General features: G+C 48.7%; 2 protein-coding genes across 6 annotated transcripts in view; one reads left to right on the forward strand and one right to left on the reverse strand.

Annotated features, from left to right (window-relative positions):
* Window positions 1-12598, forward strand: part of Il5ra (interleukin 5 receptor subunit alpha) — a 28879-nt gene extending 16281 nt beyond the window's left edge. For both annotated transcript variants that reach the window (XM_058573004.1, XM_046425567.2), the window contains 3 exons: window positions 7337-7433; window positions 8679-8763; window positions 10734-12598. In XM_058573004.1, the coding sequence (XP_058428987.1) occupies window positions 7337-7433; window positions 8679-8763; window positions 10734-10820 (269 nt within the window). In that variant the 3' untranslated portion in view covers window positions 10821-12598. The remainder of the gene's footprint in view (window positions 1-7336; window positions 7434-8678; window positions 8764-10733) is intronic.
* A 5201-nt stretch (window positions 12599-17799) lies between these two features.
* Window positions 17800-27545, reverse strand: part of Cntn4 (contactin 4) — an 860889-nt gene continuing 851143 nt past the window's right edge. For all 4 annotated transcript variants that reach the window (XM_058573008.1, XM_058573005.1, XM_058573006.1 and 1 more), the window contains 2 exons: window positions 22004-22172; window positions 17800-19639 (listed from right to left, as the gene is read on the reverse strand). In XM_058573008.1, coding sequence (XP_058428991.1) covers window positions 19539-19639; window positions 22004-22172 — 270 coding nt within the window. In that variant the 3' untranslated portion in view covers window positions 17800-19538. The remainder of the gene's footprint in view (window positions 19640-22003; window positions 22173-27545) is intronic.

The raw sequence follows: 27545 nt of genomic DNA on the forward strand, positions 1-27545 counted from the left end.
CACAGAAGAACCACGTCTCGGCAACGCTTTTGAACAAGATGATCCATTTTGTCAGATGCCTGGGGTGGGGGGCTTCGTTTTCATTCCTCGAATTCACAAGGTTTCCATTTTTAAAGTGTTTTCTGTGACTTCCCAGGGCACCAAGCTCGGTGGCCCCGTTGATATTTCTAAGCACCTTCCTAACACCACCACGTAGGCTGTTGCAGACAGACAGACAGATGTGAGCTCCTTCCCCAGCCCTCTTAGATTTTGTTTTGAATGCTGCCCAAGGAACTTCAAAGCACCATGCTAGAGACCAAGGTCAAGGGGCTGGCTAAGAAACCACTTCGGCTTTGGGAAGGGGTGCCATGTGAAGGTGTCGCCCCAGTTGACGAGAGCGTGGGCCATCTAGGTGTTAGCCGGACCTCTGCCCATGTCCAGCTCTCCCACCCAAGTTAGAAGGGACCAAAGATAATACAGAGAAGCAGGTACTCAGAGGCTGCCTAGGTACAGTGTTCAGGAGGATTCTGAGGATGAACGTAGATCAGAGGGCATGGAGATCTCCTGCCACCGCGGCAAGGGACCGAGTGGGGACTCAGCCCGTCCAGCCTGACCCCTCTTGGCCTGTGTCCTCAGCTGTGAGTCAGAGTCCCTTCCCCCTGTCACCAATCCTGTTTCTCCGCCCCCCCGCATCACTCCTCCTTGAAACTGCTGAGCGGCGAAGGGGATCCGGACGGAGGGTGCATTTTAAGCTGGTTTTGAACTCGTCCCTCACTGGCCGCTTTAGGGCCCCTCTTGCCATTACGTCCTAGGCAACAGCTGGCTAGTGCAGATCTCAGCTCATTACGAGTCCCCGCCCCCTGCACCCCACCCCCAGGTGTCCCTCTTGGATGGGTGGCATTCACCCACTTCACCGACAGCCGCTCCTTTCATGAAGAGGAGGCGAGACCGTCTCAGCCCCAGGGGCGTTTTCACGTTGTCCTGGGGGTCACCTGCTTTCACTTTTCCAGCAGTGTCTTGTCACTGTGTCGATTCAGAGGTCCCCGGGTCTTACGGAAGGTGTTGAGTTTGCAGAATTTGGGGGGGAAAGGCCAGGAGGAGGCCAAGAGGGGCCCTCCTGCCCCGGGTCCCTTCGGCTTCCCCTCTCCTGTTGGCACCACAGTGTGACAACTGCAGAGGCGAGGGCTGGTGCAGATCAGCGGGGCGGGGGGGGGACGAGGACGGCAGCTCCAGGACCTGGGTGCCAGGCACAGTAAAGCCGAGGAGATGTATTTCATGGCCTCACGGGGGACTCTGGGTTTTACAAGTTGGGGATGTCGGCTGGGTTGGGTCTGGTGAGGACATTTCCTTTCCCCAGGCTCCTGCGGTTTCCAGGCTGGGTAGACCCCCGCCTGGTGGCCCCACCATTTGTTCGCTACAATGGGGGGGGGGGCTACCTGTGATTTTTTTTATTTTTTATTTTTTGGTACTAAGGACGGAACCCAGGGGGTGCTTAACCACGGAGCCCCCTCCCCAGCCCTTCATTATATTTTATTTAGAGACAGGGTCTTGCTGAGTTGCTTGGGGCCTCACTAAGTTGCTGAGGCTGGCTTTGAACCCTGGATCCTCCCAGCTCTTGATCTGCTCAGCCTCTGTCCTGCCAAGCAGCAGGGCCAAGTTCCTGGACCTCTTCCGGCTCCTCTGACCCACCTGCTCCTCTCCAGTTCTCCTCCTCGTTCATTTGAATGCAGATCCCTGCAGGATAAGGCCATCCTCGCCTCCTGCCCGCTATGCATTTTTGTTGAGGATTCTGACAACACTCCGATTTGGGTCATGCTTCGAGGATTGGCAGACGTCACCTTGAGGCCTGAGTGCTGACTCCACGTCATCCCCATTAGGAAGATCCTGAATGGGCATCGAGCACCTACTCCGTGGGCACCGTGCCAAGCCCTTTGCACACATCCACCCCCCATCTCCATTTTGCAAAGTGGGAGATAGACTGACACCCTGCTCGGCCACCTCCAAAGCAAAAGGTGGAACCCGGATGGAGCCCCTGCACCTTGCTGTCACTTTGGTTTGATGACCGCACCCCTGCAGCCGCCTTTGGGGGTTGGCAGAGGCGATGCAGCAGCTGATCCCACAGGGAAGGGAGCTGCAGGTTCCGGACCTGCACAAGGTGTGCGGCCCTCGCTGCCGGGAGGCCTTTGACTGCAGAGAAAGAAGCCGCCCCAAGCCTAGCCTTCCTGGGGGGTAGCTCAGACACACAGGGCCTCTCCAGCCCTTTGTAAAGGCCCCAGCCTCCAGTCCCCATCGCCTCTCCAGATTTCCCTTCACCTGAGCCATTTCTCCAGGTGAACGGGACTGCGTGCCTTTTGGGGGTGGTGACCTCCACCCTCTGCTCTCTTATGCTGTCTTTTTGGGGGGCTCCGGCTGGGGCCCGTGCTGCACTGGAGAGCCCAGGCACCTGGAGGTCAGCTTGTGCCTTTGACTTGCACTGGGAACCCGGGATCTCCTGAGAGCCACCACAGCTTGGCCCTTCCACCAGGGAAAGCTGGTTGAACCCGGCATCCTGGATGTGCACACTGAGGTTGTGTCCATGACTCAGCCCTCTTGGGGCCTTTTGAACGTCTCTAGAACCAAGTGAGCAAGAGGGACTTGCAGGGCAAGAGGGGCTGCAGTGTCCAGTCACAAGTGGCTTCACCAGGTCCCGCACCAGCCAGGAGCAGAGCTGGCACTCACTGGTCCAGCCCTGGGGACCTCCTGGCCCCTGGATGCCATCCCACCCCTCATCCACCCCCAGGCCACAGAACAATAGAATTTCCACCCGTTGGATCATCTGCAAAGCTGAGATGTCAAAAATACAGGAGATCGAGGTCCCCAGAAACCAGACAGCTGGGTTCCCCAAATGCTCCAAGTTGGGTTCCCCAAATGCTCTAAGTTGGCCACGTGTGCAGAGTGGTCAATCCCGAGGGCTGCTGCCCCTCAGGACAGGCTGTGTGACTCCCTGTTTCTGGAACGCATCTTGACATCAACACAAGGCGTTGCCCGGCGACTTTTTAAAAGGAAGCATCTGTGGCTGCGATTTCAGCGGTGGGCAGGGTATCGTCCTCCCGTTAGAGAAAAGATTCAAGTTACCTGGAAATTGTGAACAGTCCCGGGACTGAACCCAGGAACGTGTGCATGAAATATATCTTAAAAAAAAAAATCTACAAGGCCAAAGACTCCAAGATTCAAAGTAAGGATGTGAGATGTAGGATAAAGAGAAACACTGGATCCTCAAGGAAACACCCACGAGCCACTGAGATGAAGAAAACTTAGCTGCCTGTCAATCTTGGCCTGGGCCCTTGTAAATGGAGGAAAATAGGCAAATGCAGAGAAAATGGGTGTGATGTTGTGCACCTCCATCCTGAACCCACCTCCTGTCCTGCCCCTGATAGAGCCCTTTGATAAATACGGGGTGCCCCGCCCAAACCAGGGCCGCTCGTTCTCGAGACAGTGCGCATTCTCCCTTCCATGTGCATCAGCCTTCCTAAATGAACCTGTCTGTGCCTTCGTGTGGCTTGCACAGAAATTCTCTCCTGTCACTTACGTCAAGAACCCTGCTGGTATTGAGTTGAGCTCCCCATCTCCTCTGGGAACTCCCTGGACCCTTCTCTGCAGACATCTGTTCTCTCGTGACATGTTCGAAGGGCTCTCCCAACTCTTAGGCTGCAGAAATCCTTAATCCTCATGACCAGCATAGCTAGACCATTGGTAGGGCCTGCTCTCCTTATTCTCCCTCAGCAACACCATAAGACGTGCCCAATTCATTTATTTATAGTTATGTAGTTATAACTCACTTATTTATAGCCCCTGGCTCTCAATTCTTTGTGCATTAGGAAATAACTGGAGAGCAGGTGATTGACAAGTAAGATGGTGAGTGCTCTTCCCTGCACTAACTGTACCTGCCAACATATTTGGTCTTTGCAAGGAAGCTGACCTAGTTGTGTTCTTGGTTGTGTCCTTTCTCGGCTGCATGTGAGTAGACCCTGCCGGAGTCAGGCCAGCGGCCATGACCCCCTTGCCAAACTCCCCCTAAGCACTCCAGCATGGTACCTTACGTGCACGGATAGCATTGTTCTTTTTTTGATGGAATGAAATGAAATCAGGGGCCTTGATCTCTTTGCTAATACGGGGAGAATCTTTGCTTATCAAAGGGAGAGCTGAACTCAATAACCAGAGAGTAGTTTAACTGAAAAGATCTTTGTAATCATGGTCACAAAACAACGGTGCTATTATCAGGACTTGACATATCAGGCTAGTGGGTGTTACACAATGTGAGCCGCAAACATGGCCGTGTGTGTGTGTGTGTGTGTGTGTGTGTGAGCCTGATAATATTTACAACACTGCTTCTTCTTTCTATGGGACCCCAACTTTCTCTGTCCGCTGAACCTAGTTGTAAACAGGTACCTTTCTTCTTGATTGACAGACTTGGTACAGAACTCGCATCCGTGTCGACAAGTGTAGCATCTCTGGATAGACTCATTAGGGTACTTGCATAATGAGAAGGAGAGGGGAATGGTTTATTTTTAGGGGACAAGGTGGAAGCCAAATTCCTTTTTCAGACAAGAAGAGTGGGACATGGAGTGAGCCAGTATTGGAGGTGATGCTATAAATTCACCCCAGTTGCTCTTTAGCTATGAGCAAGTGTGGTCAAGGTCAGGTTCACCGGGGCGCTTCATCTGCAGAACTGAATCCTACCACTGATGAGCATGGGTGAGATTTGGAAAAATGAAAGGTCGTGCCTCTCGGCGGGTGTTCTCCCTAATTTTAAAAACCAAGGCTAATGCACATAGAACATTTCAAAATAAAAGCTTTTTTTTTCCCCAACAGAATCGTTATCTTTTTAAATTTGTTCTAAGTAGTTATACATGACAGCAGAATGCATTTTGACACATTGTATACAAATGGAGCATAACTTCTCATTCCTCTGGCTGTACATGGTGCAGAGTTATACCAGTCGTGTGGTCATGTGTATGTAGGATAATAATGTCTGTCTTATCCCACCATCCTTCCCACCCCCACAGCCCCACCCCTCCCCTGACTCCCCTCTACACAATCCAATCTTCCTTTATTCTTTCCTACCCTATATATTTTTTTTTTGATGCAAATTTGGGTTTGGCTGTTCTCAGCTTTGCAAAAACACCCAAGTGCATTTCATCTATGGGAGGTTTTATTTTATTTATTTATTTTTTGGGGGTACCAGGGTTTGCACTCAGGGGTACTCGACCACTGAGCCACATCCCCAGCTCTATGTCATATTTTATTTAGAGACAGGGTCTCACTGAGTTGCTGAGCACCTCGCTTTTGCTGAGGCTGGCTTTGAAGTCGTGATCCTCCTGCCTCAGCCTCCTGAGCCGCTGGGATGACAGGCGTGTGCCACCAAACCTGATTTATGGGCAGTTTTTGATCTAGACCTGGAACTGTGTATTCTGACAGGGTCAGGAGGAAAGGCCTGGGAGAAGACTTAAATTAAAAGATGAGATAAAAGATAATAGTTGCAAATATCCAGGGGTCACGGGATGGAGTGGAGAGGGCCAGCCGAAATTACAAAGGGGAGACGGAACATTTGGGTAGCAGAACCCACAGTTGTGTTTCAAGGAGGACTCGACCTTCGACAGACTGAAATCCAGAAAGGAGGTTAGGAAGACAGGACTTGGGAGAAAAAAATCCAAGAATCCTTTGGCTTTGGCTTAGAAGACATCACCAGGGATTGTGTTGGGCAGATGCAGCAGCCCAAATCCTTTAGTCTAGAAACTAGGGCTGGGAGAGGAAGGAAGAAGGCATTTGATGCTAGGTTTGAGGAGGTGGCCCAGCCAAACCACGGCTTCTTCAAGACGGGATCTCTGTGAATATCCGAAAGCAGAAGAGCTTTGGGGGAAGTACAAGAGGAACCTCAATCAGAGTCCCCAGAAACCCTCAAAGCAAGAGATGAGGTGGAGAGGAGTCACGGGCGCCCGATCTAAAGAACTTCTCCCTCTTGGTTCTTGATTTTTTTTTCTTTTTGTTTTTCTTTCTGGTTTTAAGTCTTCTGGGGTTTGGGGAAGTCTTAGTCTATTTACACAGCCTGGAACTCTCTGCTTATATATGCATTTTGCATTTTATAGACCAAGTCAAGGGCAAACTGAGGATTGGAGGCTTCTTCTCCCCGGGCACTCGGAACCCCACCACACCTGGGCTCAGGTGTCCCGATATCCTGTGCTGTGATTTACCTCCTGCAGTTTTCCCACCTGTTCTCTTCACCACTGTGTCCCAGGACCTTGGACAGTGCCCCAAACATCCGAGGAGCCTCCTAAATCCTTGTTCAATGGATACATGATGAAGGAGGGGTCGTTGCCACAGAAAGCAAGCTGCTGTGTTCAGGGATCTAACTCAGGGTTTATAGAGGCATTTTACAAGCATACACACCCCTCTGCCTGCCTTTGTTGTCTGTACTGGAAATTGAACCCAGGGCTGCTCCACGGCTGAGCTGCGCATATGCCCAATCATTTTTCTTTTTCCCTAAGACAGAATCTTGCTAAGTCACTGAGACTGGCCTCAAACTCACAATCCTCCTTCCTCAGTCCCTTAGACACAGGTGTGCACCACCCACCACATCGACTAAGGACGTCACTTCTTTAAATACCACTTAGTGAATGGCCTTGGGTTTTTCTTGAACGCTTTCCCAGTACCTTACCAAAAAAAAAATGATACACACACCCCAAAGCTATCATTGAAACCCCCAAGTGTCTGTCTGTCCCTGGAGTGTGGATTAGGAACACATTTAGATGGAGACTAAGATGCATGCCAAACACTTACTGCACGGACCAATGGTCATTTCCGTCTACTTTCCTATCTGTGAAGTGGGAATATGGGTAAAGGAGGCTTTGGGGGGAGTCTAGATCATAAAGCACTTACAGCCGAGTCTGAGATCACTGTGTCAACTACAAATATGCTCTCTTACTCCCTCCACCAGTTCAGTTTTCAACTTTGTGAAAAATGCTTTTACAATTAGTTTGCTAATTGTGAACTAATTTTGGGCTTCTCCATCAAGAAAATCTGACTCCTCGAGTGGATGGGCTCCAGGTGCAGGTGGATTGGACTCCGTCGGGCCTTGCCAAATGAATAAATAATGCATGGCGATTAAAAGTGGCCTCACTTCTATTTCATTTCATTTCACCCTCTTGGCCACTTCAGGGCGATGACATGATCATCGCAGTCTCAGGAAGGTGAAGCCACCTGCCCAGTGTGACCCACCACTTACCATGCAAACCCCAGCCTCCTGATGCCCCAAGCCTCAACCTTTCTTTTATCTGCCCCTGATCCCTAACTCGGATCTTTCTCTCTTTCCTCCCACCAGGAAGCGAGGCGCGGAAGCCCCTGATGGAATGGCTGCTCATCCTGCTCACGGTGACCGTCTGCTTCGCGGTGTTGATCTGCCCGCTGCTCTGCAGGATGTAGGTCTTCTGTCTCTGCATCCATCAGACACAGGGTGTTTGTTATCAGGTCGAATTGATAGCATTTCTTTTTGTTTCTGGGTGGCCTTTCTGAGGTCGGTGGAGACCAAATAGATAGCGAGACGCATCAGCAGGCCTGGCTCAGACGCTGGACAGAACACCTCGTGGCCCTTGGCCACTGCCCACGCTCTCAAATTCCTCAATGACCCCCTCATTTCTGTGAAGCTTTTGACCTTGGTGTTCTAGCCTTCCCATTCAGTGCTAACTGGGCTTTTTTTTAAATTATTTTTTTTATTTTATTTTTTGCTATGGGTCTTTGATAACCCACCCAGGCCCAGATTTTCAATTCTGCAGTGAAATCAACACAGGTGCAATGAAACAGAGTGGAAACCGTGCTCATATATAAATTCAAATGCTCTCACCAATCACCTATTACTTTTCTCCAAGGAATGGAGCCCTAAATACCTACCATTTCTATGCCATAAGCCTCAATGGTGGAGTGCTGCCTTCTGTCACCTGGCCCCTCGGGGCTGGTGGCTCTTAGGTCCAACACACATCCTGGAAATGCCATGCAGACCCTGCAGCTTGCAAATGGCCCCAGACCCCTCTCCATCCCTGGCAGCACTCTGTAGGATAAAGTACCCTTCCGAGGCTCGACGACATGTTCTGTCTCAGCCCTTTCATAACTCGGAAAATGAACTTCATGTGAAACCGCTTTCCTGTCCTAAATGTTCTGTCCACATGGCGTCTCTCGGCTGGGGGGCAGGTGAATGGCAGTCACAGGAAGAGAAAAGCAAGCAAGCCATGTCCGGGCGTGAGCATCACAGGAAGGACGCAGTGTCAGGACCCAGCCTAGCGACATGCACCCATGTCCCCTCTCCTCTGGAAGTCTGGATCAGCTGATTTTTGGTATTTTTTCATACTAGGGATTGAACCCAGGGACACTTAAGCCCCATGAGCCCCCTCCCTAGCCCTTTAGATATTTTATTTAGAGACAGGGTCTCACTGAGGTGCTGAGGGCCTCGCTTTGGCGGAGGCTGGCTTGGAACTCTCGATCCTCCTGCCTCAGCCTCCTGAGCTGCTGGGATCATAGGTGTTCAGCACCGTGCCCACCCTGGATCAGCAAAGGTTTTGAGTTAATCCATCGTCCAGTCCTGGGACTGACGAGGTCAACTCTCAGAGTAGACGTGGAGGGACAAGAGAGACGCCCGTGCTCACCGGCTCCTTCCTTTATTCTGTTTTCAGATGTCACTTGTGGGCCAGGTTGTTTCCACCTGTTCCAACCCCGAAAAGTCACATCAAAGATCTCCTGGTGACCGCTCACTGTGAGGTAAGGCTGAAGGTCTCGAGAGGCATGGTGAGCGCCCGGGGTGCTGCCCCTGGGGAACCACCGCTGAGCTCTTGACTTTCTCTATGATAAGGCAGGGGTTTCCCCCAGGAGGCCAGGGGACGGTCACTGGGGTGGTCTCGTTTGGCTGATTTTGGTTGGACATGTTCACTGCTGTCTCATTAAGGTCCCACCCCATGATGAGCGCCCTGGCCTGCCCAGGCAAGCTCTGTACCGCTAAGCCACAACCTCAGCTCATAATCTTCAGATGAACACATCCTTTCCCCAGGTGAAGTATCTCGGCATCTTTGTGGTGAATCACGTTTCTACTACCCTGTTGCACTCTATCTTTGACTTCGTTGATCTCCCTGTCTGTTTTCAAGAGGAAGAGAAAGAGAGAGAGAGAGAGAGAGAGAGAGAGAGAGAGAGAGAGAGAGAGAGAGAGAGAGAGAGAGAGAATTGTGTGGTCTGGTGCGATCAGCCCTGTGGCCTAGATTCCCAACCACAGTGCTCCTGGGGCTGGCCACAGCTGAATGACACGTGGCAGGGACCCAACCTCTATCTCCAAAGGCAAAATCCCTCTGTCCTACTCTTGGGGCCTCTGCTACCAGAACAAGGGGACCCCCCCCCCGGTGTTATTGGCAGTGACCACCAAGAAGTGACCGGCTAGTGAGAAGGGAACCCTCTACTTTCAATTCTGCTGCTGTCAGTGTCTACGGGGGATTTGCTCCAAGGCTCACTGTGGATTGCAAAAGTCACAGATGTTCAAATCCTTTATATCAAAGGGGGCGGTATTTGCACAGAACCTGTGCGCATCCTTTCAAGCCTAATGCCTGATCTTGTGCAACTGCTAGGTAGGAAACGGTCACACTGCGCTCTTCAGGGAGAAACGACAAAGAAAGCCAAGTTCATACAGGTTCAGGACAGACGCAGGTTTTTTTTTTTTTTTAATTTTCCTCAAAGATTTTTGTTCTGGAGTTGGTTGGACCCGCAGATGCAGGACTCAGGGATTCAGAGGACCGACGACGGTAGCTGGCGCAGAGCTCAGTTCTGGGTGCCCAACAACTGGGGACCTGGGGGATCTCTGCCACCCCAGAGCTCTGGTTAAGCAAGGGCTTGCTCAGACCTCAGTTAGAAACGGGAACATTCAAGAGACAGTGAAGCAAGGAGATCAGGTGACCTTACAAGGTGACAAAATCAGGGGGCACTTATTTAAGAAAAAAACAAACAGATAAACTTATGCTGAGCTTTTAATTTATTAGAGTCTGCTTTCTATCTAACCAGAGAGTTGCTCTCCGAGTGAGCTCAACTGTAAACCTTTAAATTAGGCCACAGGGCTGATCGCACCAGACCACACAATTCTCTCTCTCTCTCTCTCTCTCTTCCTCTTGAAAACAGACAGGGAGATCAATGAAGTCAAAGATAGAGGTAAGAGGAGGAGGAGGAGAGGGCCATCCACTCTTAGAAGGTTCCAGACTTTCCAATTATCTGCATTATGTTGGAGCCCAAACTGTGCATAACAAATGTCCAAATTGAGGGGAATATTGTAACGGACAGTGGAAGAATATGAGCGATCACAAAGCCAAAGAACATATATCCATATTTAAAATACCACATTATGTTACAGAGGAAGAAATAAATTTGCAAAGCCGCCTGATGACTGGGGTATACACTGCATGCTTAGCGAGGCTGAGGTCTGGGGGTTCAATCCCCAGCACCAAAAATAAGGAAAACTGGGCAGCCCTATGTCTTAGTCACAAAAAATGTACAGAATGCTTGATGCGTATCAAAGGTGCTGGGAGAGACAGCGGTGGGTGATGGGTAGGTTTTATTTTTCTCTTCTCCCTACTTTTCTATAGTTTCTTCAACAGTCACTCTATTTTTATTTTTTAAAATCACTTGAATCATAAAGAGTTTGGAGAGATGAGGTGTTTGCTCAGAGACATCTAAGGAGGGGATGTTTCCTTTTGCAGAAAGCGGGTTCCAGTGCCACAGAGACGGAAGTCATAAGTTTCGTGGAAGGGCTTGGATGTGAGGTCTTGGAAAATTCCGTGTTCTGATTCCTTGGAGCCTTCTTGGAAGGACTTGCACCACGTTCTGGCCCATGAGAACAGGGACGGCTGCTTCTTCCGCGAAGACGTGTTCAGCATTTAAGGAGCCCTCAGCAGGGCGAAAGGGGCGCACGCCTCTAATCCCAGCGGCTTGGGAGGCTGAGGCAGGAGGATCCAAGCTTGAGGCCAGCCTCCGCAACTAAGCGAGGCCCGAAGCAACTTAGCGAGACCTTGCCTCAGAAGAAAATAACAACACTGAGCTGAAAATCTCAGGAAGGACATGGGCCTAAAGTCAATCACGAATCCGGATTCAGAGAACTGTCTTTCCCATAGCAATCAGGAGCTGCCCATTTTTGAGGGCTTTTTTCTTGGACTTCTAGAATCCCTTTTGCTCAAGGAGCAGGCATGTGCGTGTGAGAGAGAGAACCAAACTGACTCTCTCAAGCCCCAGCGGCCTGATCCAGGGAGCATCCTTTGAGGCAAACTGATGTGAAAACATCACCCTGCTCTTGAAGGTAGCATTAATATTCTGGAAATATTAAGGAAATATCTCTGTCACCTTGACAAGCCTGTGTGGCCTCTAGTCACCTTATCAATGCCCCCATTCAACAGAGGCACTCACAGACGTTGAGAGAGGTCCGTAGGCAGAAAATGGCATAGTGAGGAGGTGAATGCCAAGTTCAGGTGACCCCAGGAAGAGCCCATGGGGGGAAAGATAAGACCTGCTTTAGGGAGCAGGAAGGCCGAGCCTAGGGATGTGCTGTAGTCATTTACCAAGGGTTTGCCCCCCGCCATCTGACCCAGGATCCCTGGAAGGTGTCCAGAAAACTATTTTTAATGAACACCTTAGATCAAGAGTTGTAAGCAAGCATCAGCCGGGCACCGTGGTGCACACCTGTCATCCCATTGACTCGGGAGGCTGAGGCAGGAGGATCGAGAGTTCAAGGCCAGCCTCGGCAATCAGCGGGACCTTGTCTGAAAATAAAAAGGGCCGGGGATGTGGCTCCATGGTAGGGCGCTCCTGGGTTCAATGGCTAGTACCACAATATATAAATTGAAGTCACCTGGAGGGTCATTAAAATCCTGAAGACCGGGCCCCATCCTCAGGTCTGAAGGAGGAGGTCTGGGACAGGCTCTGACAATTTGCACTGCCACCAGCTCCCCGGTACCCCTCGTGCCGTGGGTCTTGGGATCACACTTGGAGATTCGCTGCCCTGGGTGACTCTGTGCCTCACCCACGTTGAAAGTGGACTGTGGACAATGAGGAACGGACTTCAGACCTGGGCACCCAGAAGCACCCAGGAGCTGGACATCTGAAGCCGTGGGGGGCCTTCTCTGAACAGGCAGGCGCTGTGACATGAGGTCTGCAGTGTCCAGCCTTCCCCAGGCTGCAGAGAACTGGGACCCCTGGAGGGGACTGTTAAGGTCCCGGGGCCCTCACTAAAACAGGTGAGTGTCAGACACGTGGGGTCTCCTACATCCAGACCCCAGCTGTAGCTCCTGAGAGCTGAGGGGCTCCTCAGGGGACGCTGTGGTTTTCAGATAAGTGACGTCGTTATCTCTTGCGACCAACGATGGATGTCGTAACCACCTGGGTCCAGGCCCTCACAGAGGAAGTGGCTGGGGCCTAGCCGAAGGGTACGATTTAGGGGAGACGGGCAAATCAAGGCAGGAAGAACACAGGACTCAGTTAGACCTGTGAGCACCCCGCTGTCCTCAATTTGAGGCAGTTGGTGCTGGACATAACCCTCTCCCTTCACTCTCTCTATTAAACGTTTTGTTTACTATTGTGCGTTTCGCTCAAATTCTTCCTGGTGAAGTCACAAGGACCTGCCCCGCGCTCCCCCCACCCTGGCAGCCCCCCAGCCCCATAACCACCTCCCTGGGAAGCCTTCAGAAGCACAGCTGGTGGACACTGTCTCTGGATTCTCCTTCTGGGCCTCCATGCCAGCCTCAGAGCGGGTACCCACGGGAGGAGACTGCTCCCCATTAGACTGTGAGCTTTCAGCACACAGTGCACAGGAGAAATGCATCTTTTTTTAATCCTCGGTTCCCAGACCAGGGCCGGGCACCGGGGCACACTCCTGTAAGCCCAGCGGCTCAGGAGGCTGAGGCAGGAGGATCGCAAATTCAAAGTCAGCCTCAGCCACTTGGCAAGACCCCGAGAAACTTAGCAAAGACCCTGTCCCTCAGTGAAATACTTTTCCAAAGGGGCTGGAGGTGTGGCTCAGTGGTGAAGTGCCTCTGAATTCAATCCCCAATCCCCCTCCAAATTGCTGTATGGTATAAGAGGGGTCAGACTTCAGAAGCGGCTAACTTTGGGGGGGGGGGGGCTACACTGTTCCCAGTTTATCTTTTGAATATAGCACTTACTGTTTATTTAAAATGGACAGATTTTCTTCTTCGTCTTCTCCCTCTCCCCAACAAGATTAGAGAGACAGGGCTCTCTTTTCCTACCCTAGTTAATTGTCCCTGGACACACTGGCTACAGGAAGGATTTATCTGCCAGATGACCTAAGAAATAAATATCTAAAAAACCTTCAGGGTGCCCTGGGACTCCCCCCCCCTTTTACAGCCACGGGATCAGAACCAACCTCGGGGTCTCTCTCCAAAACATCCTTTGCAAGACTCCAGCCCAGCCTCTTTCCTTGAACTTGAAATTGGCTGCACATCACGGCAGGAGTGTGTGTGTGTGTGTGGGGGGGGGGGTTGTGGGGGGTGGGGTGGGGGTGCTGAAGTTCCCCATTGCTAACAGTTGAAGTCCCTGAACCTCCCTGAAATGCCAGTTCTGGGGGGGGGGGCTCAAGCTATTTACGCAGCCCAGGGAAGAATGCTCTCCGGCAAAGAACGTCCTGATTAAAAATCCAAACATTTTCCGGATGAGACTTGTCTGTGTCAGCGCCATCTGTTAGTGGAGGTCATAAACCCCCGGTGCTCACTTGTTCAAGAAAAAGTCGATTTCTGGAAGCGGGGACAGAGCCCTGAAAACACTCTTTGATGGGGGCCAAGGTAAAAAGGTTCGTGAGAACAGGACCTAAGGGTGGCCTAGGGATCTCTGTGACCGGGGACTCTGTAGCCCTGTGCGCTTCTACTGCCCATAAACCAAGTTCCAGGAGGCCGCAGACTTCTCTAGAATTCCGTATTGAACTTCCATCTTATTTTCTCTCAGTCACCCTGTGCTTTAGGTAATAGATGTGGATGTGAGTGTGATTCACAATGAGGAGTGGTTAACAGGGATGGCCGTGAATTGTCCAAACACTGAAGAGGGCCGTTTTTCTGCTTTTCTTTCTCTTGTCTGTGCACACTATTGTCTGACCTCTGGGCTGGGACTGGTGCAAGTAGCCTCTGACCTGAGCTGACCTACTTCAGTCTTTTCTTTCTGGTCACCCTAGCACACCTGTCCTCGGACCCGCTCAGGAGCTGCTGGGATTCCAGGCTTGGGCCACCGTGCCCCGCCCTCAGCTCCCTTTTTAAACCTCCTGGTCATGTCAAAATCTGCACGTTTGCTCTGGAAACATCTTTTCGTCTTAATTCTCTCTGTTCTAAGAGGAACCTCAGAGCCAACTGGTTCTCAGAATCTCTCACACATTCCCCTCATCCAAGGAAAAGGCAGAAAGAGAGTCCGGTAAGTGAAATTGAAAAGACAGCAGACCTCGTGCCTCCCCCTTGCAGCTTAAGAGCTCAGCAAGACCCCTGGATATTGGGTTAGAAATTAGTCAGCCAGGGTGCATCTTCCTCCCCCCCCATAAGATGGCAGGTTTGGCAAATACACAGCGAGGAGGACCAGATCACGTTTCATTTGAATTTCCGGTAAATATTGCATGCGTGACATCGTTATACTGAAAAAGTCGACATTTTAAAAAATCTGAAATCGAGTTTAACCGGGCTTCTTTTATTCATTCTGTCAATCCCAATACTTGCAGAGTATCCTGAGTTTGAAAAATCAGCTCTAAGTCACTCGGTGCAACTCTAAAGTCCCTGGGTACACTCTAAGTGCACTCTAAGTACACCAAGCAGAAAACACAATTTGTAGTCAAGGACAGAGCAGCAGCCCAGCTAGTCCACTTCAGAGTAGAAAGTCCACTTACACCTGAGCTCTGTGGGCCCTCTCTGCAAGACTTCTACACCTGGGTGCTCAGTCTAGCCCCGATCACCTACCTTCCTGCCTTCCTTTCTTTTCATGTGGTACTAGTAGTTGAACCCAGGGCCTCCTGCCTGTACTGAGCTACACTCTGGACCCTTTTGTAACTTTTCTTTTGAGACAGGGTCTTGCTAAGTTGCTGAGCTGGCCTCCAACTTAAGGAGCCTCCTGTCGGAGCCTCCTGAGTAGCTGAAATCATAGGTGTGCACCACTGTGCCCAGAAACCGGCCATTTTTCAACAGTTCGTATAGGATTCCTTTCTTATGGCTATGTGGGCATGACTCTGTGTTTATTTGTTTATCAAATATAAAAACCTAGAGTCCTACCTTCCTCTGTTTCCTGTGCCATGAAATGCACTGTCTACTGAAGTTCAAGTTCAACTTCAGGGCCTCGTCCCTTCTTCCATCTTATCAATCACTAAATATCGACCTCTAGGTGTTGAAATGCACCAAAAGGTTTCAAAATCTAGTCCTGACTTCCTACCTATCTGTGTTTCTTTGGGCTTCCTCTGCTATCCGCTCTTGGCCTCTAATTCACAAATAAAAAAGAGGGACCCAAATTTGCATCTCTCTTGGGTTGGAGTAAAAGACACTTGGACAACTAGGAAAATAAAAATCAAAGACGCCACTATTTGTTTGTGAAGACATATGGATCTCCTGGCGTAGTCTGAGTTATTCCTAACAGTCGGTAAGAATGGGTAGAGAGAACCCCAACTTAGAGAGATGGGGCATATCACATTTAATCGCATCGATACTTAAGTCCCTTAGACTTGCAATTTCAGATCTCTTATGTCATCGACTTTTTTTTTTTTTTTAAAGATTTCTTCTCTGTTATTTGTATTATTGTGTGACATGTCCATGGTTTGACTAAGCCAGCATTCTTTGAGCACATTTCAGCAAGGAAGAGCTGGTGTAACTGGGGAAAGGTTTGTAGGTATTCAACTTATCTCCTGCCAACCCAAATTTGGACAGTAACGATAACTCACTCATTCTGTCTGGTTAAATGCTTATGGCAACGGCCCCTTCCCAGGCTGGGAGAATTCAGGGCTTACCTGAGGAACCAAGGGCGTCCTCCCCATCTTCTGGTCTGTACCCGGGGCGTGCAGGCTCTGTCAGAGCAAGATGCATTGAGAGAATCCAGCCATCTGTCAGAACAGAATGTCCTTCTTCAGAGTTGAGTCACAGGTGGATTACATACAGAGGAGAGGATAAGGGTGAGAGTCTCAAAACGTTAAATAAGCAAAGCAGAATTTCCCCAGTGTTCTTCATTCAGGGAAAAGAAAAACCAACAACAAACCTCAGAGGGTGACACATTCTATCTGAGAGTATTACTCGGGGCCATGCCTGAGACCTCCCCTTGAAAGTCAGTTGTTCAGAACCATCTATTTCCCCAACTTCTGCAAACATCATTTCCAATTTTCCTTAACCAAAACTACTTTTCTCGATATGTGCAGGCTCAGTGTGATCAAGGTGCTCGGGCTACGTGAGCACCAACTGGGTCAGACACTTCCTGGAGAATGTGGGTATTGTGCAGAGGGGAATGTGCAAACCAGAAACAAAGATGGTCCCACAGTCTGGCTGCTCAGACTCCAAGGCTCTGTCCGAGGCTCGATCCTTGAGTGTTTCCTAGCCTCCTGGGATCTGAGAATGATAGGTCAGCAGCCAACAGATCAGACGAGTCGGGGAGCTTTTCCTTCAGCCCCATCAGACCCACCTGATCCAGAGGCCGAAGCTAGAGGTGGAGGGAGCTCATCAAAGCCTAGACAGTGAGAAGCCAGGCCTTCCGACACCACGCAGGGTCACCATGACACTCTCTTCCGTGGCTGGTCTGCTGTGGCCCACGGGCAGGCAAGCGATGCGAAGTGCTACTTCAAAGACCCCTTGGATCCATTCATCCCTGAGTACTTTACTGCAAGGCACGGTGCTAGGCACGAGTGGAGAGCACACGGAGGAGAAGACCAACCTCCCTGCCCTCGGCGAGCTTATAGTCTAGTCGGGAAGACGAGGCGCACAGACCAGGAAAAGACGGGGACAATACAGGCGTTGACGTTGCCATCCAAGATAACAGTACAAGAGTTTTCCCAAAGTAGATTCCTGACGGAGGGGAGGGCTGCAGCAAATTCAAAGGAAGGGCATCACGAGGGACAGGCGTGTGGGAGAGCTTCACAGAGGAGCTGGGTGGGGCCTCCCCAGGATGGTGGAGCTTTGGGTGGGAGAGAGGATGGGAAGGGGCAGCCGTGGGACCCAAAGGCACAGAGGTGAGACCAAAAGGAAGAATAGGGAGGGCTCAGAGTGAATGGATCTGGAGTTGAATTGGTTTAGATGAGGAAGAGAGTTCTGGGCTCAAGTTTAGACTTTATCCTTTTGGCCAAGGGGTTGGGAGGCAGCAGGACATTTTTTGGGGGGATTTTTTTTGGTACCAGGGATTGACCTCCAGGGCTACTTGACCACTGAGCCACCTCCCCAGCCCTATTTTGTATTTTATTTAGAGACAGGGTCTCGCTGAGTTGCTTAGCGCCTCCCTTTTGCTGAGGCTGGCTTTGAACCTGCGATCCTCCTGCCTCAGCCTCCTGAGCTGCTGGGATTATAGGCGTGAGCCACCGTACCCGGCTCTTTGTGGATTTGAACCGTCTCTGGTTCCAAAGAGGATGTGAAACGGTGTCTCTGGGGTTGTTGATTCCGAAGGGACAGTTCTGGGTTGTCCAGCTTTGGGTCATGGCCAGAGACTTTTGAGTCCTTCTATGATCCCAAAGGTGAGCTAACACATTCCCTGACAGGAAAAAGGCTCCCAGAAGACAAGTATCTTTACAAATGACAGAATATTTATTAACAATACCTTTTAAAAAAAGATTACATATGCTAGGTCACTGGTAAATATCATTTACACTGGGGGAGGGTGGATGGGAACTACCCGGGTTGTCATTTTTTTATTCATTTTATTATTTTGCTGATTTTTTTTTGAGTGTGATTTTAAATTTTATTTTATTGGAACATAGAAGTAACCATATCCAACTAAGAAAGGAACACAGCTTGAAATACTGACAATATATATATCTATTTTTTTCCCCCGGTTACCTGATTTTGACACCGGTCGAATCCTGATCACGTCTTTATTGGCGAATGTAACCAGAAGGTTGAAAAAGTTTAACTTGTATTATTGGTAAGCAAAACCCGACCCATAACAGGCAAATTTTGAGATCTCTGAGAAAGAAGAAAAGGCGACAGATGTTTACAAGTCAAAGTTTTTATAGAAAATTGCATTGCCTTTTATATTAGGGTTCCACGAACGCCCGTTTACAAAAACATCCCCCGTAACAAATAGCTGTTTTCATAAGAATATGACTTTGTGGATATTGTCATTTTTCCAACGTGTGATTTTGGAGAACTTACAAGGTAAAAGCTCATAAAGCAACAAGGCTAGAGATTGCAAAGCAGGAGATTCATCAAGATACCAGACAATTGTACTAAAGATCTTTTATAGAGTCATAGGAAAAAAAAAAATTCTCGGCAGCAACTGTTTTGCTGGAACAGGAGAAATCTTCCAAACTGCATGTATGACTATGATACAAAAGAAGGGCGCTAGTATTACAGAGAGACACGTATCCTCTATAAGAAACTGTGCCAAGAGAGGATGAATCCATTGACGGAGAATGACTTCTTTTAAAATTCACATAAACAGATACATGGAAAGAGAGTAAAATTATCATTTTTGTTTTTTAAATCCTTTGAAAAGACTTGGGTGACTATAGTAACTTTGGATCTAGGTACTACAGGGTAGGTAACTTCAAATTTAACGTCTAAGGTAATGCTACTACGAAGACGATGATGCTAACTTAGTCGAGGGAACAGAAAGTCTTTCCATCCGATGACGAATTCATATTATGAGAGTATGAGGATATTGTACAAGGTACCTCTTGGACAGAAAGTTTAGCTTTTGAGACCTGCAACCGTTGCTAAAACCATCTCAAGTTGTATTGAACAACAGAATTCACCCTGAAGGCAGGAAATCATATTATACATGTCAAAAGGATTGGATTAAATGCATTAACCATTCAGAGAGTAATTTATATACAGCAGCCTTGAGTTAGAGACCCAAGCTCTTCTGCCATCAGAGCCTTGTCAAACTCTACAAATCATTTGCAATGTATTTACCAAGATGGGCTTCCAACTCTTTCAAGGAAGTATTTTCAAATCATCATTGTACGGTTGTGTTGCCCATAACATTTTTTTTTATATAGCAGAGGAAAAAAATTAATATCTACATTATATGTTAACTTTAAAAAATTCTATAAAACACTAAATATATAATAAAAAATATGCATATAAGGACATATGTAAACTGCTTTGGTAACATCATATTACAGATGTCTTCAGTGCATTGCAGAGTTTCCAAAGAAACCTCAGGACAAAGCTAGATTTGCTTTGAGGAAGTACTGTAGAATACCATTCCTAAAGAAGCAAAAAACATTTTTTTTTCCAGTAATAAGATGTACTCGAACAACAATATTACTTAGTACTGGGTGTCTTCAAAACAACTAGCTAAATGTTGCTTAGAGTATAAACAGCAAGTCCTTTACAGACTGTTCGTCATAAACTAGACCTGGCTGTGAGGGAGATCATGAGGGTACTGATGGCCGATAAGGTGCACGCGTTCGAAGTGGAAGCCCCCGAGCCTCTGGCATAGAAATCTGCAAAGACAGAAGGAGTCCACTCAGCAGGAATCCACCCAGTAGGTAGTCGCACACCCCGCCCCTGCTCCAGAAAAATCTTCATTAAGGTTTTCCAGAAATGCACACCCTAACTGATCTTAGGACCATCAGCAAAAGAAACTCTACAAAAGGGTTCAAGGTGGTGGATTGAGATCTGCAACCATTACAGAGAACGCTTTTCCCTCTGCACCTGGCTGCAACCAAGTCAATCTGCTTCCTGCTGTCATTGGAGTCTAATCTCATCTGTTCCCACTATAAGTCAAGAGGGAGGAGGAGACACAGGGCTTCACACAGTGGCTGGGTTCCCCTGGGAAAAATGTGATCTCGCAGTGCCTCTGGAGCTACCTGGCTAGGAACCTGGGAGCAGGTGACAGGAAATCCCTGCCACTCTGTTTGGCCTTTTGTAAAATGAGGCTATGGATGTGGAATGTGGGAAGAAATTTCTCCCCCTCCCCGTTCCCTCCCCTCTTCTTTTTTCCTCCTCCTTTTTGGTACCAGGGGTTGAACCCAGGGGCCCTTAACTACTGAGCCACATCCCCAGCCAACCCCCTTTTTATTTTTTTATTTAGAGACAGGGTCTTGCTAAGGCTGGCTTTGAACTTGCGACTTTGATCTTTCCCTTGACCAACATGACATTTAAATCTTATATAAGCTTCTCAGGGACCAGGTATTGTTGTGACTCCATTGGATGGATGAGGAGCCCAGGACCCAAAGAGGTGAGATACCACGTCTAAGATTGCGTTGTCAGGGGACAGCTGAATTGGCAATCAAAGCCACGTCCGTCTAAATACGCGCCCACTTTTCTCCAAACAAAACAATCTCAATCTTTACAAAACTCTTCTGAGGGGTCTTACGTTTTTTGTAAGAATTTTCAAAGACTCGTTCGAAGTTTTTTCAAAGTGGCCAATCTTTTTTGACCTACATAAGGAAAAAAATCCCTCGAGGAAAGGGATCCTCTGCTGGGTCACATCCTTACCATGTCATCTAACCACACCCATGTCATCATCTAACACACCTTTTGGTAAAGAATGAAAAAAAAAAAAACAAAACAGGAATCATCAGGCAGCCTAAAATTGAAAAAAAAAATTTGCAATGCTAAGAAAAGCATGTGGTCAGATTTTAATAAAGAGAGAGAAGTAAAATCCGGATCTTGTGTTCTCATGGTGTGGAGGTTTCGTCCACTTCTCACCATACATCTACTTACCTTTCAACCAAAAGTTAGAAATCTTCTTTGGTGAAGTCTCCAATAAATCCCCCTAGGTTTATCTATTTTCTATTTTATTTTATTTTATTATTTTTGCAGTACTAGGGATTGAAGCCCAGGCCTCCAGCATGCTCTACCATTAAGCTACATCCCCAGACCATACCCCTGAAAAATAATGCTGTCAATAAACTCCATTAGGAACCACACCTATGTCCTGGAGGTGGCTCTTGGGGAGCCTCCGCTTGACATCAAAGTACTTTAATATTAACAAACTAATACTACATACGAAATCCAACCCGAACAAGACTCAACCCAGAGGGAGAGCAAAATGGCCCGAGAGCGTTTCAGGTACCCAGATTTTGTAAGCGCAATTAAAATGGCTTCATGGATTCATGACTGCTATTTGGTAACCATAAAACATAACAGGTCCTTCGTTCATCTGAGAAACCTATGGGCACTTAGCAGAAGGATACTCAGGGCTAAAATTCAGGACTCTGTGGTGAGGATTTTCGTTATGATTTAAAATATCACCTCTCCACTGAACGGCTTGAAATTTTACAGCCTGCGCTGATCCCCTAATCTCCAGACTGCTAAACCCAAAGGCTAGTGCCCATCTCCCCTCAGACGTCTAACAGCAATCTTTCTTTTGTATTGTGGCAAAATACGCAAAACAGAAAAGTGACCATTTTAACTAGTTTAAAGGGTACGGAGCCTTGTCATCCATTTAGACACTCTTCGGCCAGCATTGCTATGTATGTCTAGAAATTTTTTCATCATCCCCAAATGAAAACCCAATATTAACTCAAGTTCCACCCCTACCTGGCCAGCCACGGCCAACCACGAACCTGCTTTCTGTCTCTACAATTCTATAGAATTGAATGGATTTGCTCAAAACACATAAAAACAGAAATACATTAAAAAAATTTTAAAAAATATATAAAAACACAAACAGAAATGCCTAAAATCATCAAGTCTCGCACATTGTTCCACATGTTTGAAAAGGAGGAGAATCCTGAGTGTGTATTTATGCACCTGTCGCACACGCACCCATTCAAAACCAGCAGTGTTAAGTTTAACACATTTCCGGAGGAAGACACTGAATGATATGACAGCTACGGTCTCTGGGAGAGGATTCTTACTTGATATCTTTGGGATTCGAATCTGCTCACTGCTGCTGCCGTCGCCTCCGTCGCTGAACGGCTTAATCTCTATGATGTAATCCTCATCGAAAGGTAGCGAGAGCTCTACCGAGGTCTTATTTGTCTCGATGACAGATGTGCTGCTCTGTCGGTTCCATCTGTACAAGACCTGCAGGTACAGGAAGGGGTCACCTGCTGTCCTCGCGAAGACCCCAAAGATGGGGGTATTCATTTGTTTTTTGCCTGTGACACCCGTGACACACAGAGATGCTGAGATTCTCTGGCTGCCCATGGATTTAGAAAGCCTGTTCGTGGAAAGGGTTGTGCCTGCAGCTCCCACTTCATTATGAGGGAAGAGCATATGTCGAGGGACTGGGGCAGCTGCATTGCACCAAGATGCTGTGTGGCTGGCCTCTCGGAGGGGGCCCCTTAACACACCTGACAGAGGATGGAGAGGCAGATGCACATCAGGGGTTGTGGGGGCAGAGTAGATTCGGCCACTGTGTGTCTGGGCGCCTCTATGTCACCTCTTGAGACTCACTCACTTCCCTAGTTTATCAGATGGCGATAATAGCCGGGTGCACTTGCACACGCCTGTAATCCCAGTGGCTCAGGAGGCTGGGGCAGGAGGATCAGGAGTTCAAAGCCAGCCTCAGCAAAAGGGAGGCCCTAAGCAACTCAGTGAGACCCTGTCTCTAAATAAAATGCAAAATAGGGCTGGGGATGGGGCTCCGTGGTGGAGTGCCCCTGAGTTCAATCCTTGGCACCCCAAACAAACAAACAAAAAGAGGGGTACAATAGCACCCATCTCTCTGGGTGTCTCCAAGATTGCACAGGGAGGGCCTGGCTCAAGGGAGCCTTAATGGGCACGAGAGACATCTGTGGCAGAGGCTACAAGCCCAGGACACACCTGGCACGTCAGTGTCACCATGAATCCCAGAAAGAGAGGACACCTCAGCACAGGGAGATTTTGAAACGGGAAAGGTAATAATCTTTCCCCAAACTGGGACCCCAGACTGGCTATGTGGGGCGAAGGCAGTCACCGTCACTCGGGAAGTGCCTGTGGGTGCAACAGTTCCCTCTTGTGCCTTTGTTTTCTTTCTGGGCGCCCCAATGTGATCGGGTCACTGGGACGAGGAAGCTACCTAGAACAGGCTGTGCTTTATTTGATGAGGGGCTAGCTAGCTCCCCTTCACCTGCCTGTGGCTGCCTGCCCTGACCAGCAGCAAGCTCACCGGGAGGAAGAATGAGGACTTCTAAACACACACCTCTTTTTTTTTTTTGTACCTGGGATTGAACTCAGGGGCTCTCCACCCCTGAGCCCCATCCCCAACCATATTTTGTATTTTATTTGGAGACAGGGCCTCACCGCGTGGCTTAGGGCCTCCGTAAGTTGCCGAGGCTGGCTTTGAACTCACGATCCTCCTGCCTCAGCCTCCCGAGCTGCTGGGATGGCAGGTGTGCACCTGGCTAAACCCACCGTCTTGAGCTGCTATCGCCCACTCTCCGCAGTTTCCCATGATAATTAAAAAGATAGGGCCACTTCAGATGGGTGGTGCTCGTAGAGTGGCATGTTGGAGCCACTGTGGCCACAGATCTGATGCTCCAGACATGTGTGTGTGTGGAGGTGGGGGGGACAGATCACCTGACAGGAGGCATTGGGCACTGCCTGAAGACAATGTCTGGTGGTCACAACAGGTGCTCCGGGTGCAGTGGGTAGGGACCAGGGGTGCAGCAGAGAGCCCCACAACAGAGAATGAGCCAGGTCAAAATTTGCATAGGAAAAAGGTGAGAAACCCTGCTCCAGGTCTATGCCAGGCTGCCTGAGTGAGACCCCACAGAAGTTAAAATATATATATATATATATATAATTTTAATTTTATTTTTGGGTAGTAGGGATTGAACCTAAGGATGCTCCTACTGCTGAACTTCATCCCCAGAATGAAGTTTTTTTATTTTTGATTTTGAGACAGGGTTTCACTAAGCAGCTGAGGCCGGACTTGAACTTGAGATACCTCCTGCTTCAGCCTCCCGAGTTGCTGAGAATTTCTTCTTTTTTAAAGATCCTCAGATGACATCAATACTGGAAGAGCTCCATGAGCTACATTAGTGGCTCTCAAAATTGGAGCACACGTCAGAATTATCTGGGGAATTCAGTAAGACACAGCTTGCAGGGTCCCCTCCCCAGAGTTCCCAGCGCTGACGTGGCTGGGACCCGAAACACTGCAGATCCAAGAAGCCCTCAGCTAATGCCAACGCTGCTGGGCCAGGGGTCCCGCTCTGAGACCCACAGACGGGCTCCTTCCCCCCCCCCACAAGACCCCCGACCAATGCTGATTGGTGGGGGTTGGAGACAGAAGGTCACTTTTCTATCACAAGGACCAAACCAAACGTCAGTGAAATCCATCAGAATTCCCTTAAGGGTGTTCAGTTCCCATTTCTTCCCTGGCCATCTCATCACCTTAAAGGATGTCTCCCTCGTACAAGGTGGAAAACACAATTTCCTTAAGGTGGAAAGATTCATCAGCCACCCCCCTACCCCTGCACCCCAGATCGTCCCCTTGCTAATGATCAGGCTCCAATAAATCCGCCGCCGCGCTCAGGAGTGTGGAAGCCTCACGCCACAGCCCTTCAGGAGAGCGGGCTTGCTGAGAGCATGCAAGGTCACATCTGGCTTTGAGGAATAAATTGCTTCTTTGATTTACCTCTGGTCCTTGCAACAGCTCAGAGAATTCAACGAGTTTCAAATATAAATCCAGAAGAAATATTTCCAGGGGGGAAAAAAATCCAGACTTCTTATCTGCACGGCTTACGGGTCTTGTAATATTAGGGACCATGGCAAAACCTTAAAAAGGACCCGAAAAACCCTTTATTGACACCAAACTCTTGGTTCGGCTGATGGCTTTGAAGGCTGTACTTGCATTCAATAGAATCCAGGGCGGAAGTCAGGGAGGAGGTGTGGGTTCCCAGGAATGAGGATAATAATAGCCGCCAACGACTGTTTCCACTAGGGATCGTCCGGTGTGTTCTACATGTTCAGGTGGATGACCACAGTAGCTCTGATTCCAAAGAGGACCAGGGTTCCAGCTTGGCCACCATCTGGGTGGCTGTCTCTGCCTTCCTATAGGCAGGTAGGTGGTAGAAACCTGGAGATACAGAGATCATATCCATCCTGCCTGTATCATTTGTTAATCTCTCATTAAGTTTGTTTTTCTGAATTCCACGCCAGGATTTATAAACTAAGGGATTATGCACGAAAAAAAATTCAGTTCTATTGACAAACTGGAAGATGTGGCCCCTCTGATGGTTATGGTTTGAATGTCTAACTTCTCCAAAACTCAGTGAAATTCATTTCCTACTGCAATGACATTAAAAGGTGATTTTTTTTAATAGGTGACATAGCATGAGGGCTTCACCCCTGTGGGTGGGACGAGTGCTGTTGAAGAAGGATCCCCTCTGTTCTCTCATCCCCTTCTTGCTTCTGCCATGTGATAGCACAAAAAGGTCATGGCCATAGGCTGGCACCTTGACCTTGGACTTCCTGGCCTCCAGAACTGTGAAAAATGAACTGACATTTATTATAACTTATTTCCCTGTGGGTGTTGCATGATAGTAGCACAAACACAACTGTCTCCGTTCCTGTCTGGCACCCATGGGAGCCGAGAAGTCACCGCCCGCTCTGGACAGTCACCAACTCTGCAGGCTGTTGGAGATGACAGAACTCCTCACTTTGTTATGTTGGCATGCGTGACCTCAAGACCTTTGTACCTACTGTCTGTTGTATTTGGAATGCTTTTCCAGAGAGCTGTCTGTTCACTCCTCCTTTCTTTCCAGGCCCAAGTGAAATGTCACTTCGAGAGTAGCTTTTCTTGATCTTTATATAAAATGTGAAGTCTGTCTTTTTTGTGCCATGCCTCTCTCCAGTGCTGCACCCTGGTTTGTTTTCCTTTGCAGAACTTTATTACCACTTGCTCTATTTGTTTATTGCTGATAGATAGAATTAAAAAGTGACTACAATCCCTATTTTCCATGATGCTATTTTCTGATCCCAGGTCTCGACATCTTCGCAGTGTGACTTTGGCATACTTCTTCATCCATAAAATTAGAGCTGATGCATGCACTACATTCTAGAAATGGAATTTCTCCCTGAGTGGGCTGTTATGGAGTTAAGAAGGCTCAGAAAAGTGCTCAGTGCCAATAGGTAGGATATTTGTTGAAAAGACAGGTGACTTGTTTAGGTCACTTGCCTGACTCTGAGAGCCAGAGCAGAGATTCTCCTTCTTAACGCTGGTGTCCTAAAGTTAACCTGGAAGACTCGTGTGCCCAGAACGTCCTGGGACTCACACATTCTAGAGTCAACTTCTCATATGAAGACTCCTGCCCACGCAGAGATCTCCGCTACGCGGATACCTTCAGTGTTTAGGAGGAAACGTGGACCAAGAAAGGACTGAGTTTAATAGGAAAGCCTTATGGGGAGGTGCTGTGGATGGAGCCCAGGCCCTCGCACTTGGCAGGGCCTGTACCCCTGAGTCACACCCCCAGTCCTACAATTGCTATTTTCAATGAGTCAAATTCTGTATCAAAGATCAACTCTTCCCACTGCAATCCGACCCATGGTTTATTCAGCCTATAAAGCCATCTCTAGAGATGATCTCAGGGTGGGTTTCCTGAGATACCATCTCACCCACACACATACACACGCTCACATGTACGTGGACCAGTCAGTACAGTGGTTGTGAGATTCAGCCCTCTGTCTGAGGTTTCCGTAGCATTTCCCACTAGACCTCCATACGTCCGCCACACTTCCTTCAACACCAACTTCCCAACCTTTATGTTTTCTTGAATACCGTGAACGAATACAAAACCATATTTGGAAAAAAATCAGAATGTCTACGCCTCGTAGCTAGTTTATAGGATGTGGTTGGTGATTCAGATAGGAAACCGTCCCAAGCTCTCTGATTTTCCTCATTCTGTTTCTATAAACGTGAAGATAATTCCTCCCCATCCTACGCCAAGCCCAACGGATCATTTTTGGGGGGGTCAAACGCCCCTTGGTCTGTCTTGGCCTGTTTTACGCCCCCCCACCACCGCCCCCAGGCCCTACACAAAGTGATGCTGCCCAAATGGATCTCCTAGGTGTGCATTCAAGGGTCGGCTGGGGTCATCGATTCAAGAAGGGCCTTCTCAAAAGGTGTTACAGAGCTCAGGGGAGAGTCTCTGAGAGGGAGCAGGTGTGCCAAGTGGTGCCAACTAAATCGTGACCGTGACTCAATTTTTCTCTCTAAAGCCATCATCTCTCACGGCCAGTTCACTGAAGCGGACTCGGCGTGCATATTGATCCTCGCCCTGGCCAAACCCGAGGGCCCGCCAAGTCACTTGGCTCAATGGGCTTTTCACATCTGCCACACGAGGGCTTGCTGATCACCCGTCGAGCGAACGTTTTTGCCTTGTTGCCTGGACTGCTTCTTTCATTTCAAGCACCCGCTTGAAAATGAGCCTGGGCACGGGACTTGTGCAAAATTCCTGGGGACCCTGGTGGCTG

Source organism: Marmota monax, unplaced genomic scaffold, assembly GCF_021218885.2.
Source record: "Marmota monax isolate L192 unplaced genomic scaffold, Marmota_monax_Labrador192_F-V1.1 WCK01_AAM20220418_F8-fsc00028, whole genome shotgun sequence".
NCBI classification, from domain to species: domain Eukaryota; kingdom Metazoa; phylum Chordata; class Mammalia; order Rodentia; family Sciuridae; genus Marmota; species Marmota monax.